This window comes from Balaenoptera ricei, chromosome 15, assembly GCF_028023285.1.
Source record: "Balaenoptera ricei isolate mBalRic1 chromosome 15, mBalRic1.hap2, whole genome shotgun sequence".
Taxonomy (NCBI): domain Eukaryota; kingdom Metazoa; phylum Chordata; class Mammalia; order Artiodactyla; family Balaenopteridae; genus Balaenoptera; species Balaenoptera ricei.
Window position 1 is genome coordinate 12,304,068 of NC_082653.1, and position 16,675 is coordinate 12,320,742.

General features: G+C 38.6%; 1 protein-coding gene across 19 annotated transcripts in view; it reads left to right on the plus strand.

The window, feature by feature from the left end:
* Positions 1 to 16,675, plus strand: part of STAU1 (staufen double-stranded RNA binding protein 1) — an 86,349-nt gene that overhangs the window by 53,736 nt on the left and 15,938 nt on the right. For all 19 annotated transcript variants that reach the window (XM_059899045.1, XM_059899058.1, XM_059899061.1 and 16 more), the window contains 2 exons: positions 654 to 819; positions 11,699 to 11,797. In XM_059899045.1, coding sequence (XP_059755028.1) covers positions 654 to 819; positions 11,699 to 11,797 — 265 coding nt within the window. The remainder of the gene's footprint in view (positions 1 to 653; positions 820 to 11,698; positions 11,798 to 16,675) is intronic.

Here is a 16,675-nt window from a genome sequence, read left to right on the forward strand (position 1 = left end):
CTTACATATGTGTTTGCAAATAGCCTTGGTATACAGATGCAGTAAAATATTAATTGAAACCTGAAAATGCCATGCGTTGAAAACCTTCTGCTTGTGGTCATAAGACACTAGTGGATAGATTGATGATCAAACTGGAGGTCTTCATTTCCCTGCCCTACTTTGGGGTAGGAGGGAGGTGGAGGCCAAAGCCATTTTAAAAATAGAAACCAGCCTCTGCCAGGCTATAGCATATTGGGATTTCCAGAAATGAGGGTCCTTTCTAAAAGACATCTGTTAAAAAATTTCCATCCTTTTCTGGAGACACGGAAGCGTGAATCTCAGGTACGAGAAAGTAGAGCAAGTTAAGTTTTCTGTCTCAGCCAAAGGCTAATCTATTTTAGATTTTGTAAATATGGGTTACCTTTATAAATTGAACTCATATAATTTGTAAGGCAGTGTATTTTGTGGAACATAAACAGTATTTGCTGATACCGTGTGGCAATTCTAATGCAGCATAAACATGGGAAATCTCTGGATGTACTGATGAGGAGTCATTATTGGCGCGCAAACGCTGATGTGATCAGGACCTGTGATGAAGGAAACACCTGGAATTTGTCAGAGAACGTATGGTGACTTACCTGAGACTAATTTTCCTTACCCCCCTCTATTTTTAGGTACTTCTACCCATTTCCAGTGCCACCTTTACTTTATCAAGTTGAACTTTCTGTGGGAGGACAGCAATTTAACGGGAAAGGAAAGACGAGACAGGCTGCGAAACACGATGCTGCTGCAAAAGCTTTGAGGACCCTGCAGAACGAGCCCCCACCCGACAGGCTGGAGGTGAGGAGAGAGCAGAGCTGGGGCTCCTTGACGCTTTGGGTGTAGCAGGAAGGTGGTAGGGAAGACACCATCTCAAGTTGCTTTCTCTAAGAGGATGTATAGAGAGTTGTCCATAATGTCTGTTATTTGAGAGCTTACAAGTTTTTATACCCTGTAGCTCTCTTGCCTTTCTTCCCCCTTAAAAAAAATGTCTTAGCAAGAAAGTCAGGTGTCTTCTTTTGTGCTCAATGGCATAGTTTTGAGTGAACATGTTAGAAAGATTGTGGACTCACTTGAGTTGTGAAGAACATGCATGGCTGAATTCTTTGGTGCTGAAGATTATGCTTGTCAGAATCTGTGTTTTATGGTACCAGGTTAGAGGATTTTCTAAAGCCATTTTGACCAGTCTTTCTTTCTTTATTATCTTGAAGTGCCAGTTACCCATTGCTGCTTAACACACTATCACAAAAATTAGTGGCTTAAACACCTACAGGCCTTTATTTTGCTCACAAGCCTGCAGTTCAGGCAGGGCTTGGCACGGGGAGCTTGTCTCTGCTACACGTAGCTTGGGCTGAGGCAGCTCTGCAGGGGCTGGAGGATCTCTGTCAAGATGGCTCCTTCACGTGGCTGCTGAGTTGTTGCTGGCTGTCGCTTGGGAACTGAGAGGGGGCTTTGGTCCGGGGACCTCAGTTCCTCTCCTAGTTAACCTATGCAGAGATTGTTTACACATCCTCACAGTGTGGTGGCTAGGTTCCAAAGGTGAGCATTCTAGAAGACAGGAAATGGAAGCAGTTGCCAGTTTCTTAGGACCTAGGCCCAGAAGTCAGCACAGCGTCACTTCTGCCATATTCTGTAGGTCAAGCAGGCACAGAGTCCAGATTCAAAAAGAGGAGATACAGAATCTCACTTTTTTTTGGTACTGAGGTAAAATTCACAAAACAATTTCACAATTTTAACCATTTTAAGTGTATAATTCAGTGACTTTTAGTGCGTTCACAATGCTGAGAACCCCACTTCTGGATGAGAGGAGTATCAAAGAATTTGGGGGCTGTTTTATTTTTTATTTTTTGGCCACACCACGCGGCTTGTGAGATTTTAGTTCCCCAACCAGGGATTGAACCCAGGCCCTCGGCAGTGAGAGTGTGGAGCCCTAATCACTGGGCTGCCAGGGAATTCCCTTGGGGGCTGTGTTTTAAAATTATCACAATAGGTAAAGGATTTGAACTCTTTGTGACTAAATAGGAATATGGGTCTTAGAAAATCAGTGATTCCATGCCATTGAGGGTCCAGAGTTCCAGGAGAAACCCACTGAGTTAGAAAACATTGAGATTTCATGATTCTGTTTAATCATAGTATGAAATGTCTCCTGAATACATCCCTGGGAAGCATTTGACTCTTCTTCCTCAAGAAACAAGTCCTCAAAGAATAAGAAGATCTTGCACAGAACATTGGGCTAAATGGGTGATGATAGGTATGAAGTTGAAGGGACCCTTGGCAGGGTGCTTGCTGAGGTCCATTGTGTCCAGCTGTCCCCCAGGGTGACCCAGCTCAGGGTGGTGCTCTGTGGCTTCACGGCTGCTGTGCAGGAAGGTTTTGTTTTTCTTTTGTTGCAGTGCATTTCCATCTTGAGTGTCATCACGCATTTTAACAGAGATGATCTGTTTCCTGGGTCCACTGAGGACCAAATAAAGGAGAATGGACTATAACTTAGCAGAGGAGAATTTAGTGAGGTGAAAGGATGACGTCCTCAGTGGTGAGATTTGTTAAAAACACCGAAGGTAGTGAAATCTGAATTATTTTTGGAGGCTTCGGTTTTTGAGTTGACTTTGGTGCTAATATAATTGGAGTCAGATGGAGTAGGTATTTCTTGGTTCCTTCTAGCCAGCAGTTGTTAAACGATCGCTGAACAGTGTATGTGGGTTGTCTGCTTCAGAATCACTTGAGAAGTTTAAAAAAAAAATTCCTTGGCCTAACCCACATGAATCTAGATTCTAATGCAGTGGGTCTAGCCAGGAGTCTGGCTTTTTCTTTTTCTTTTTTTCTTTTTTTTTTTTAAAGTTATACAATTTTTATTTATTTATTTATTTATTTATTTATTTATGGCTGTGTTGGGTCTTCGTTTCTGTGCGAGGGCTTTCTCTAGTTGTGGCAAGCGGGGGTCACTCTTCATCACGATGCACGGGCCTCTCACTATCGTGGCCTCTCTTGTTGTGGAGCACAGGCTCCAGACGCGCAGGCTCAGTAGTTGTGGCTCACGGGCCTAGTTGCTCCGCGGCATGTGGGATCTTCCCAGACCAGGGCTCGAACCCGTGTCCCCTGCATTGGCAGGCAGATTCTCAACCACTGCGCCACCAGGGAAGCCCCTGGCTTTTTCTTTTTTTCCTTTTTTTTTTTTCTGGCTGTGCTGCGTGGCATGTGGGATCTTAGCGCCCTGACCAGGGATCGAACCCACGCTGCCTTCAGTGGGAGTGTGGAGTCTTAACCACTGGACCACCAGGGAAGTCCCGCTTTTTTTTCTTTTTTAACATGCTCTTAGAGTACCTCTAAAGCACAGTCAGGGTTTGGGAATCCCAGGTCCTAAGTGTTTTCAGTGCTTCCCATGCAGTTTTCCCCCTTGGAATCCTCCTTGGAAGTATGTACTCACCATATTGCTGCAAAGGGAAAGTGCCCGTCAGTGTCTCAGAGTGACTCACGGAGCGGTTGGTTGGCTCGGGTCTTGAGGTCAGGGGCTGTAGTGGACACCCTCTCCTCGGCTCATCTGACGTTCTGTAAGCAGCTTGGCTGGGAGTCATGATCATCACTTGTGCCCCTTGTTTCCTCCTCTTTGCCCCTTTTCTAATTCTTTCTATATGGTTTGAAGTAGAGACCTCAGAAATGAGGATCATTAACTAGGATATGACCTTTTCTTTGAGTTAATAAGTGAAACACTTGGCTTCCCACGTAAATGAGCTGCCCCTGGTCTACCAGGCCCCCTGGAGGGTGGGCAGCAGGGGAGAAAGACATTTTTAAAAGACAGCTGTAATTTTTTTTCTTATAAGTGATGCCTGTGAACTATGAAAAATTTTAAACTCAAAAAAAAAAGAAAAAAGAAAAACAAATGCTGTATAAATTTACCACTTGTAGATCGTCACTGTAAACATTTTTGTGGATGTACATATAAGTAAGTACATGCACCTGTTTCACAAAAATGGGATGATATGGTACAGTAACCACCTTTTTTTCACTGAAGTGCTCATTATGAATATGTTGTCATGCCATTTACTTACAATTCCATGGAGGACTCAAATTCAGCATGGTTCTAAGCACTTTTTTTTTTTTTGGCCACACTGCATAGCATGTGGGATTTTAGTTCCCCGACCAGGGTTTGAAGCCACACCCCTTGCACTGGAAGTGCAGAATCTCAACCACTGGACCGCCAGGGATATCCCTTAAGCACTTGTTAATGACTGCACAGTGTTCCATTGTGTGAGCATACCAGTTTATTTTTTCAACAACAGAGGCTTGGTTTTTAGGTTGTTTGCAGTTTTTCCTGTTATAAAAATAGGTAGTGAAGAACATTGTTGTAGTTAAATCTTTGTGTATGTCCGTGATTATTTTTATGAGCCACAGTCCTAGAAGTGGAATTTCATGGTAACGTATATGGCCAAGTTCCCCACCAGGAAGATGGTACCATTTTAGGCCTCTGCCAACAGGGTCTGAGCAGCCTGTTTGCCCACAGCCTGCCAGCACTGGAAATTATCATTTTAAACAAAGTGTCCATTTTGCTATTGAAAATTTTTAGCTCATGTGATCGTGTGGTGGATCAATTCACCTTCTCTAAAACATAGCCAATAAAGCTGGCGGTTTCTGTCTAAGACAGGTGTGGTCTGGTCCGTTGATGACAGGCACTGTGCTCGGCTGGCCCTAAAGGTAAACAGCAGCACTGCCCCTCCCCATGTGGAGCTTGGTTGAGTGGAATATCATCAAGAAGTGCAGTGCTAGGATGGAAGTAGCAAGTATCATGAGAGCATAAGATGTCTTGTTTAGGTAGGAGTACTGATGGTGCGTTGAGGAAGAGTCATTTAAGCTCAGACTGAAGATGAGCAGAAGAGCAGGGGAAGTACATTCCCAGCAGAGGGAGCAGCTTGAGCAGAGGTCCTGAGTTGGGAAAGCACCTCTATTCTATTCTATTCTGTTCTGTTCCTGTCCTGTCCATGGCTTGTGCTAATAAAGGATGACTTATTCAGTGTTGAGGTGTTAGCAGTAATGATGGTCATAACTACAGTATCTGTAATAGAGAAAAACAGGAGCTAGCCTAATATGTCCATTAGTAGGGAAATGGTTAAATAAATGAATACATTTATCCCAGGAGTATCAGAGTGTGGTAGATCTGTTTACGTGGATGTGAAAGGAGGCCCATAATGTATTGAATGGGGGGGGAATCATGATCCAGAGCTGTTACTACGTGTATAGTGTGATTGTGTTAAGTAATCAAAAGCACCAACTGTGTGTGTATGTATCTGTATATATTTGCACGTGCATAGTTTCTATTTTGAAGGTTATAGCAAACTTTAAAAGTAGTTTTCTCTTGGTGGTAGTGGTAGAGGACAGACTTTTTTTAAATTGTATTGTTTGAAGTTTTCTTTTTTTAAATACTACTTCTGAAAAAATAAATAAATGCACTTCTTCCTGGTCTTGAGTTCTTGTCTTCACTTGAGCCAGGGACATGTTTAAGTAGGACTAAAACTAAAATTGGAGACCTTAATCTTCATTATACTATCAGGGTCCATGGGACCCAATTTTCATTTTTGAGCTTTCTCTAGCTCTGTAAGAATTGATACTACATGACTTCTATTCTTTTTCTAGAGGTTTTAAAAAGAACAAAGAGAAAACATACTTACTTTTGAAAGTAGAATAGTGATTTCTGTCTTAAAATGATCATGTGGGTCCTTTGGATCCTTTTATAAATCTTTACATTATGGAATCTTAATTTTCCTATGCTTTGAAACATTTTGCTGCTGTCCTCCTACATATCATTTCAGCACTCTTCATCATATTTTCCCAAATATGCAATAAACAAGACTAAAATAATAAGAAAGTGGAAGAATGATGAAATCCCTGGGTGGATGATACAGTAGTGAAATAATTGTCATTATTGCATCATCCTTTAATGCTCTTATTGCATTGCCTAATGTATCACATTATCTTTCAAGAAGATACAAAAGAAGACTGGAGACACCATCTTTTTACTCTACTTTTAGCTTTTGTTGAACCCAGGAGAGAATTAAGAATTTTTCTTTTTCCATCCGTACTGGCAAAGAGAAGAAAATTGATGGAGGAAGACATTTTCATTATTAGACAAATCAGAAGGTGAATGCAGAGAGACAAACAGCAGCATTCTAGACTCTAATGGTGATGGTGAGATTTGAGTGTTGACGTGACTCAGACTGGGAGTCTTCAGATGATACCTTAGATAAGTTTTCCCAGACTCGAAGAGTCGGCAAGTGAACTATGTATTTCTGTGGTGTATGAAAAAGAAATGTGCATTCTCTTCTGGTCAGTCATTCAACAGGAAGGACTTCGCTGCACAATATTTTGCAACAGGAACTGGACCAACCTGTTTTGTTTTTCTAAAAAATTTGTGTGGCAACATTCTCTCATCTTATATGATGTTTGGCCACCAGAGTTTTCTCACCACTTAATGTCCACAAAATAACTGGATACATGTAGAAAGAGGTGTATGTATTAGAAGGAAATTGATGATACAACAATGAAAAAAAATCATTAGATCCTTCTTTTGGTGTTTATAAATCTAGAAATGAAAGCATTTTGTATTGGGTTGGCCAAAAAGTTCGTTCGGTTAGTGAATCCGTTCAATAATGTTCTTCGTGAAAATGAAAAATGTGTCTTTATTTTTACTTAAAACCGAACAAACTGTTTGGCCAACCCAGTAGTTATGGAGCAAAGAAGATGGCTTTTCTCCCTTCAACAAAGTTATGAGTCAGTTTCAAAAGTAATGTGTTTTGACAATACCAGTACAAGAAGAATCAGAATCATGATAAGCTAGAACCCATTGGAGGTGGATTTGAAATCTGGCATCATTACTGTGGGCTGTGCTCAAAGTTCAGGTGTGACAGCTGGTGAGCAGTTAGTTGCATTTAATGACCTTGCCCATTTGGGATTCCTTCCTTCCTGACTACAAACCTGGAATAAAAACTTAGGTTTGTTATTTTAATTTTTTATTAAAGTCTCTAATGAAATGATTTTTGTTGTCCTTTTATTCTGTATGTTATTTGTAAAATGTCTTTAAATATAGAAAAATAAAGAGGGCCTGTTGGAGCCAGATGGTAAATGGTGATGACTATTTTTCCCTGGCATATTGAGGGTTAAGCATGGTTCAGAGTGTTTTTTTCTTTTCTTAATGTTGCCTAGATTTTATTGCTGAACCATACACTATGGGATTGATGTTAACAGTAATTCCCACTTCATGAAGGTAAGACTGAGGGCCCGCTACACTTTCCTCATCTCACTGGGAATGGTATTTGTGGATTTGTTTTGAGTCATTTGCTGCTTCCCCCATTGCAACATTTTGTCCAGTCCAGATAATAATAAAATTATTTATGTAAAAGAGCAACATAATCTCACGTCCAGGTAAATGTATATCTTTGTTTCCTGTTTTGCATTTTTATTTTACTGGCTGCTTTGTCCCTTTTGCAATTCCTTTAGAAGAATACCTTCGAGCAGTGAATCTCAACTCTGTTTGCTAGTAAAATCACCTGGGGACTTAAAAAAAAAATCAAATACTATATATAAAACAGATATCCTGGGACTTCCCTGGTGGCGCAGTGGTTAAGAATCCAATGCAGGGGACACGGGTTCGAACCCTGGTCCAGGAAGATCCCACATGCTGTAGAGCAAATAAGCCTGTGTGCCACAACTATTGAGCCTGCGTTCTAGAGCCTGCGAGCCACAACTACTGAAGCCTGCGTGCCTAGAGCCCGTGCTCTGCAACAAGAGAAGCCACCGCAATGAGAAGCCCGCGCACCGCAACAAAGAGTAGCCCCCGCTCGCCACAACTAGAGAAAGCCCGCGCGCAGCAACGAAGACCCAATGCAGCCAAAAAAAAAAAAAATATCCAGGCCCTATCTGCAAAAATTTGAGTTCACTTATCTGGAGCAGGGCTCTGGCATCTGTATTTGTAAAGCTCCCAAGTGATTCTAATGCTGCTATGGTTGAGAACTACTGGCTGAGAGTTTAAAATTTAGTAGTAGACCATTGTTTTTTTATCAGACTTATGTGGAACCTCAATATGCAAAATAGAAAAATAACATTTCATTAGTAAAACTTATAAGTTTGAACTTTAGAGTATTTATAAAAGGCAATCAATGAGAATGATTTATGTGAATTTTCACAACACAGAATTGTACTATATATTGTTTTGGTCCATTTGAAAAAAAAAAAAGCCACAAGGCTGGGAAAGATCCAGTCCCATTTTAGAATAGCAGTTAACTCTTCTATGGGAAGAAGAGTGAGAAGGGCTTCACTCATTGTTTTCCTTATAAAAGCAAAAAAAAAAATTGATGTCAGTAGTGTCTAGTGTTGGCATTTGTTAAATCCAGCACAATTGCCTGTTACATTATTATCTGTACTTTTCTGTATGTTTGAAATAGGTCATAACTAAAAAGTTAAAAGGAATTGAGCTGATATAGTGAACAAAAAAATGAAAATTGGGGTACATGCATGGCAATTGAAGTATTATCATTCTCAGCACCTGGTTTATTTCCAAATTTGGTTCTTGTTGCACCTAAGGAAAACATTCTCATTGACACAGTTATTTATCATGAGAGTGGACCATTTTTTAAAATAACTCATTTATTTAAAAAATTTGTGGATACTCTTCAAATAAACAGCTGTCAGAAAACTTGTTTGTGTACAAAAATGAGTTAACCTGTTAGCACAAGTTAATGTTTTGATGGTCTCTAGTGTGTTACTGTTTGGTATGAAACACATACTTTTCTTTGTTGCTTTTCAAAAAATTAAGATAAAATATATAGATAATATAGAGGATGCCATTTTAACCATTTTTTAAATGTATAGTCTTATGACATCAAATATATTCTCAATGTTATGTAACTATCACCACTGTCCATTTTCAAAACGTTTTCATCATCTCACACAGAAACTCTTGTACACATTAAACAAAACTCCACCTTACCCCGTCCTCATCCCCTGTAAACCTCTGTCCTGCTTCTGTCTCTGCACTTGCCTGTTCTGGATACCGTGTATAAGTGAATATTTGTCTTTTGTGTCTGGCTTATTTCATTTATCCTAATGTTTTCGAGGTTCATCCATGTTGTAGCTTGTTTCACAATTCCATTCCTTTTTAAGACTGAGTAATATTCCATTGTATCAGTATTCCACATTTTGTTTATCCTTTCATCTGTTGATGGATGTTTGGGTGGTTATCATCTTTTGGCTATTGTGAATAATGCTGTTATGAACACTAATGTACAATTTATCTATCCTTACTGAGTATATATTTAGCAGTGAAGTTGCTGGATCATATTGTAATTCTATGTTTAACTTTTTGAGGAACCACCATACCATTCCCTACAGAGGTTATACCATTTTACATTCTCACCAGCAGTGTACAAAGATTCCAATTTCTGCACATTCTTGACAACACTTGCTATTGTCTGTGGCTGTCCTTATGGGTGTGAAGTGGTATCCCATTGTAGTTTTGATTTGCATTTCTCTGATTAGAGATGTTGAGCATTTGTATATCTTCTTTGGAGAAATGTCTATTCAGATTCTTTCTCCATTTTTGAATTGCATTGTTTGTTGTTGTAGTTCTTTATATATTCTGGACATTAATTCTTTATCAGATACATGATTTGCAAATATTTTCTTCCATTCTGTGGGTTGTCTTTGCTCTCTTAATTGTGTCCTTCAATGTACTGAAGTTCTTTTTGGTTTCTTTTTGTACTAAAGTTTTAAATTTTGAGTCCAATTTATCTGTTGGTTTTCTTTTCTTAAAATTTATTTATTTATTTATTTATTTGTTGGCTGTGTTTGGTCTTTGTTGCTACGTGTGAGCTTTCTCTAGTTGCGGCGAGTGGGGGCTGCTCTTCATTGCGGTGCACGGCCTTCTCATTGCGGTGGCTTCTCTTGTTGCAGAGCATGGGCTCTAGGCACGTGGGCTCTAGAGCGCAGGCTCAGTAGTTGTGGCGCACGGGCTTAGTTGCTCCGCGGCATGTGGGATCTTCCCGGACCAGGGCTCGAACCCGTGTCCCCTGCATTGGCAGGCAGATTCGTAACCACTGTGCCACCAGGGAAGTCCTATTGGTTTTCTTTTGTTGCCTGTGCTTTTGGTGTCATATCCAAGAAATCATTCCCAAATCCAGTGTCATGAAGCTTTTCCCCTGTATTTTCTTCTAAAAGCTTTATACTCTTAGCCCTTATGCTTAGGTCTTTGATCCATTTTGAGTTAATTTGTGTATGTGGTATGAGGTAAGAGTCCAACTTCATTTTTTGTGTGTGTGGTATCTGGTTTTCCCAGCATTTTTGTTGAACATGCTTACTTTTTAAAATACTGTATTTTTTTGTTGTTGTTCTTGTTTAAACCTATTTAAAAAATAAATTTCAAACCAAACCTCTTTGGAACTCTAGCCTTCTAAGACACCTTGCTTGAAGATTTCTGACTTTAAGGACTCACTCATAAAAAGGCAGACCCTCTTTCTCCGTATGATTTAAACAACAAGCATAAAAGTGTGTTTGGCTTAATTTATCACCAGAAGTTGCTATGCAAACAGTTTTGACCAGGTAGTGAGTGAAGTGAAACCAGATTGGAAAGAAAACATTATCATCATGGAAGGAGAGAAGGAATTACAGTGTCTGGTTAAATTTACTTATACAGGATTATATTCTTAATTATATTAATTTTTTAAATTTAGAGTTTTCTTTCTTTTAATTATAGCTTGAAATATGGATCCTGTGTTAGGGTTAGGATCTACCTGATAAACCTAAGGAAATGCACAACAAATGAAATCCTGGATGGTGCTGCATCTTGCCTAGTCAGTGATTTCAGCCATGGGTTCCTGTCATATAGTTCTGATCTGGATTATAGTTCTGAAATAGGATTTTACAAATTCTTTGACAAAAGAATCCCAATAATAAGAAAAACACAGCTGTCTTGCCATGTTTTGGGGTCACTTTGCTATTACTGAGCTTATCTCATTTCTTGTATTATCACTGCCACACAGTATAGACTCCATGTGGTCCGAGTGCACAGAGAAGATCTCTGCCCTTCTGTAGTCCCAGCCTGTGGAGGACTGTAAATGAACATTGTTACAAAGCTGGAGTCAGCTTTTGTTCAAGGTTCTTTATTAGTTTGCACCTTGCATTTTTGCCAGCAGCAGTTAAGTATAAGACACGTGGCGGTTTTGTAATTGTTCCACTGCATCTTTTTTTAAAAAGTGGTTTCCAGGGATTTTTTTTGTCCAAATAAGAAACCCACATACCTAGGTGGAGAGACTTACATTTGTCTTTGCCATGCCCCACATAGACTGTACTTGGACTTTTTCCAGAATGTGGCTTGCCAGTCCTTGAGGGGGCTTCGGGAGTCCCTCTTCCTGAGCGGCCGTGGCTCACTACAACGCCATTAGGCTGATCCATATCCAAAGGCCTGTTATGTGTGGACTGTTTATGTTGGATTTATGAGGTAGAAACTAGCCAAAGTTTGATAGGACACTTTTTTTTAACCTTTTAATTTCAGTGACACATGGAACACATGTGGCTCTGTTCACGGGGTTACTGCTGCATCCATAAAGCCTAGTTTCAGTGCTTTTAAGGTTTATCATCACAGCTGGGATCTTGACCGCTTTAACAAGAGTTCACTACTAACCAATTATTCTTCCTTTAGGTGAATGGAAGAGAATCAGAAGAAGAAAATCTCAATAAATCTGAAATAAGTCAAGTATTTGAGATTGCACTTAAACGGAACTTGCCTGTGAATTTTGAGGTAAGCTTATTTTACACATCTATTATACTGTTGGTGTTCATCATCAGAATAGTATTTTTCTTAAATAACATTGGAATGATAATCATATATATGTGAATCTTCAAATTTAAGATTCAAACTTTATTTATTTATTTATTTTTAAGTAATCATGTTTTATTAACAGAAGAATATATACATTTATTTTGAATTTTATTTTTTTATACAGCAGGTTCTTATTATCCATTTTATACACATCAGTGTATACATGTCAATCCCAATCTCCCAATTCATCCCCCCCGCCGCTTTCCCCCCTTGGTGTCCATACGTTTGTTCTCTACATCTGTGTCTCAATTTCTGCCCTGCAAACCGGTTCATCTGTACCATTTTTTTAGGTTTCACATATATGCATTAATATACGATATTTGTTCTTCTCTTTCTGATTTACTTCACTCTGTATGACAGTCTCTAGATCCATCCACGTCTCTACAAATGACCCAATTTCCTTCCTTTTTATGGCTGAGTAATATTCCGTTGTATATATGTACCACATCTTCTTTATCTATTCATCTGTCGATGGGCATTTACGTTGCTTCCATGACCTGGCTATTGTAAATAGTGCTGCAGTGAGCATTGGGGTGCATGTGTCTTTTTGAATTATGGTTTTCTCTGGGTATATGCCCAGTAGTCGGATTGCTGGATCATATGGTAATTCTATTTTTAGTTTTTTAAGGAACCTCCATACTGTTCTCCATAGTGACTGTATCAATTTACATTCCCACCAACAGTGCAAGAGGGTTCTCTTTCTCCACACCCCAACAAAAACAACAGCATTTGTTGTTTGTAGATTTTCTGATGATACCCATTCTAACTGGTGTGAGGTGATACCTCATTGTAGTTTTGATTTGCATTTCTCTAATAATTAGTGATGTTGAGCAGCTTTTCATGTGCTTCTTGGCCATCCGTATGTCTTCTTTGGAGAACTGTCTATTTAGGTCTTCTGCCCATTTTTGGACTGGGTTTGTTTTTTTAATATTGAGTTGCATGAGCTGTTTATATATTTTGGAGATTAATCCTTTGTCCGTTGATTCGTTTGCAAATATTTTCTCCCATTCTGAGGGTTGTCTTTTCGTCTTGTTTATGGTTTCCTTTGCTGTGCAAAAGCTTTGAAGTTTCATTAGGTCCCATTTGTTTATTTTTGTTTTTATTTCCATTACTCTAGGAGGTGGATCAAAAAAGATCTTGCTGTGATTTATGTCAAAGAGTGTTCTTCCTATGTTTTCCTCTAAGAGTTGTATAGTGTCCGGTCTTACATTTAGGTCTCTAATCCACTTTGAGTTTATTCTTGTGTATGGTGTTAGGGAGTGTTCTAATTTCATTCTTTTACATGTAGCTGTCCAGTTTTCCCAGCACCATTTATTGAAGAGACTGTCTTTCCTCCAATACAAGGATTCTATATCCTTGCTTCCTGTGTCATAGATTAGTTGACCATAGGTGTGTGGTTTATCTCTGGGCTTTCTATCTTGTTCCACTGATCTGTGTTTCTGTTTTTGTGCCAGTACCATATTGTCTTGATTACTGTAGCTTTGTAGTATAGTCTGAAGTCAGGGAGTCTGATTCCTCCAGCTCCGTTCTTTTCCCTCAAGACTACTTTGGCTATTCGGGGTCTTTTGTGTCTCCATACAAATTTTAAGATATTTTTGTTCTGGTTCCATAAAAAATGCCATTGGTAATTTGATAGGGATTGCATTGAATCTGTAGATTGCTTTGGGTAGTAGAGTCATTTTCACAATACTGATTCTTCCAATCCAAGAACATGGTATATCTCTACATCTGTTTGTGTAATCTTTAATTTCTTTCATCCGTGTCTTATAGTTTTATGAATACAGGTCTTTTGTCTCCTTAGGTAGGTTTATTCCTAGGTATTTTATTCTTTTTGTTGCAATGGTAAATGGGAGTGTTTCCTTAATTTCTCTTTCAGATTTTTCATCATTAGTGTATAGGAATGCAAGAGATTTCTGTGCATTAATTTTGTATCCTGCAACTTTATCAAATTCATTGATTAGCTCTAGTAGTTTTGTGGTGGCATCTTTAAGATTCTCTATGTATAGTATCATGTCATCTGCAAACAGTGACAGTTTTACTTCTTCTTTTCCAATTTGTATTCCTTTTATTTCTTTTTCTTCTCTGATTGCTGTGGCTAGGACTTCCAAAACTATGTTGAAGAATAGTGGTGAGAGTGGACATCCTTGTCTTGTTCCTGATCTTAGAGGAAATGCTTTCAGTTTTTCACCATTGAGAATGATGTTTGCTGTGGGTTTGTCATATATGGCCTTTATTATGTTGAGGTAGGTTCCCTCTATGCCCACTTTCTGGAGAGTTTTTATCATAAATGGGTGTTAAATTTTGTCCAAAGCTTTTTCTGTGTCTGTTGAGATGATCATATGGTTTTTCTTCTTCAATTTGTTAATATGGTGTATCACATTGATTGATTTGTATATATTGAAGAATCCTTGCATCCCTGGGATAAATCCCACTGGTGTATGATCCTTTTAATGTGTTGTTGGATTCTGTTAGCTAGTATTTTGTTGAGGACTTTTGCATCTATATTCATCAGTGATATTGGTCTGTAATTTTCTTTTTTTGTAGTATCTTTGTCTGGTTTTGGTATCAGGGTGATGGTGGCCTCCTAGAATGAGTTTGGGAGTGTTCCTTCCTCTGCAATTTTTTGGAAGAGTTTGAGAAGGATGGGTGTTAGCTCTTCTCTAAATGTTTGATAGAATTCACCTGTGAAGCCATCTGGTCCTGGACTTTTGTTTGTTGGAAGATTTTTAATCACCATTTCTATTTCATTACTTGTGATTGGTCTGTTCATATTTTCTATTTCTTCCTGGTTCAGTCTTGGAAGGTTATACCTTTGTAAGAATTTGTCCATTTCTTCCAGGTTGTCCATTTTATTGGCATAGAGTTGCTTGTAGTAGTCTCTTAGGATGCTTTGTATTTCTGCGGTGTCTGTTGTAACTTCTCCTTTTTCATTTCTAATTTCATTGATTTGAGTCCTCTCCCTCTTTTTCTTGATGAGTCTGGCTAATGGTTTATCAATTTTGTTTATCTTCTCAAAGAACCAGCTTTTAGTTTTATTGATCTTTGCTATTGTTTTCTTTGTTTCTATTTCATTTATTTCTCCTCTGATCTTTATGATTTCTTTCCTTTTGCTAACTTTGGGTTTTGTTTGTTCTTCTTTCTCTGATTCCTTTTGGTGTAAGGTTAGATTGTTTATTTGAGATTTTTCTTGTTTCTTTAGGTAGGCTTTCTTTAGGTAAACTTCCCTCTTAGAACTGCTTTTGCTGCATCCCATAGGTTTTGGATCGTCGTGTTTTCATTGCCATTTGTCTCTAGGTATTTTTTGATTTCCTCTTTGATTTCTTCAGTGATCTCTTGGTTATTTAGTAATGTATTGTTTAGCCTCCATGTGTTTGTGTTTTTTACGTATTTTTCCCTGTAATTCATTTCTAATCTCATAGCGTTGTGGTCAGAAAAGATGCTTGATATGATTTCAATTTTCTTAAATTTACTGTGGCTTGATTTGTGACCCAAGATGTGATGTATCCTGGAGAATGTTCCATGCGCACTTGAGAAAAAAATGTAATCTGTTTTTGGATGGAATGTCCTATAAATATCAATTAAATCTATCTGGTCTGTTGTGTCATTTAAAGCTTCTGCTTCCTTATTTATTTTCATTTTGGATGATCTGTCCATTGCTGTAAGTGAGGTGTTAAAAGTCCCCCACTATTATTGTGTTACTGTCAATTTCCTCTTTTATAGCTGTTAGCAGTTGCCTTATGTATTGAGGTCCTCCTACATTGGGTGCATATATATTTATAATTGTTATATCTTCTATTTGGATTGATCCCTTGATCATTATGTAGTGTCCTTCCTTGTCTCTTGTAACATTCTTTATTTTAAAGTCTATTTTATCTGATACGAGTATTGCTACTCCAGCTTTCTTTTGATTTCCATTTGCATGGAATATCTTTTTCCATCCCCTCAACTTTCAGTCTGTATGTGTCCCTAGGTCTGAAGTGGGTCTCTTGTAGACAGCATATATATGGGTCTTGTTTTTGTATCCATTCAGCAAGCCTGTGTCTTTTGGTTGGAGCATTTAATCCATTCACGTTTAAGGTAATTATCGATATGTATGTTCTATGGCCATTTTCTTAATTGTTTTGGGTTTGTTTTTGTAGGTCCTTTTCTTCTCTTGTGTTTCCCACTTAGAGAAGTTCCTTTAGCGTTTGTTGTAGAGCTGGTTTGGTGGTGCTGAATTCTCTTAGCTTTTGCTTGTCTGTAAAGCTTTTGATTTCTCCATCGAAGATTCAAACTTTATATTTATTTAGCAAAGCAGTATTTTTTCCTAGGGCAGCCATGGATCTCTAGACGGTCCACAGATGTCCTCTGTAGGTCCATGAACCTCCTAAAATGGTCTGAAGGGGATCCTTTTGATGTTCACATGTGTTTTCTTCTGGCAGGAGGGTCCGTTGCCTTCATAAGAGTCTCAGAAGCATCTGCTACCCTCCAAATATTAAGAATCTCCTTAAGTGGTCCCTAAAAATGTCAGAGTAATTGTTAAAAAGACATAAGTTTTGTCATTGTCCAGTGTGTGCCTCCCAGTTCACCCATTTAATAACCTCATTTGTTGTTGGAGACTGTGGTCTAAAAACAACAATTAATGATTGTTAGTTCAAAATGGAAAATAAAGTACATTTAGTATGTGTTTCCTTCAAAGACACAGTGAGTCCAAATAGATTATGCAGGTAAGGGGGAATTTTTTTTAAAGTTTCCCTAATTTTCAAAAATTCTTTGCAAATTCTTTCTTTTGATTTCTGTGCTTGGTTATGCAAGGTT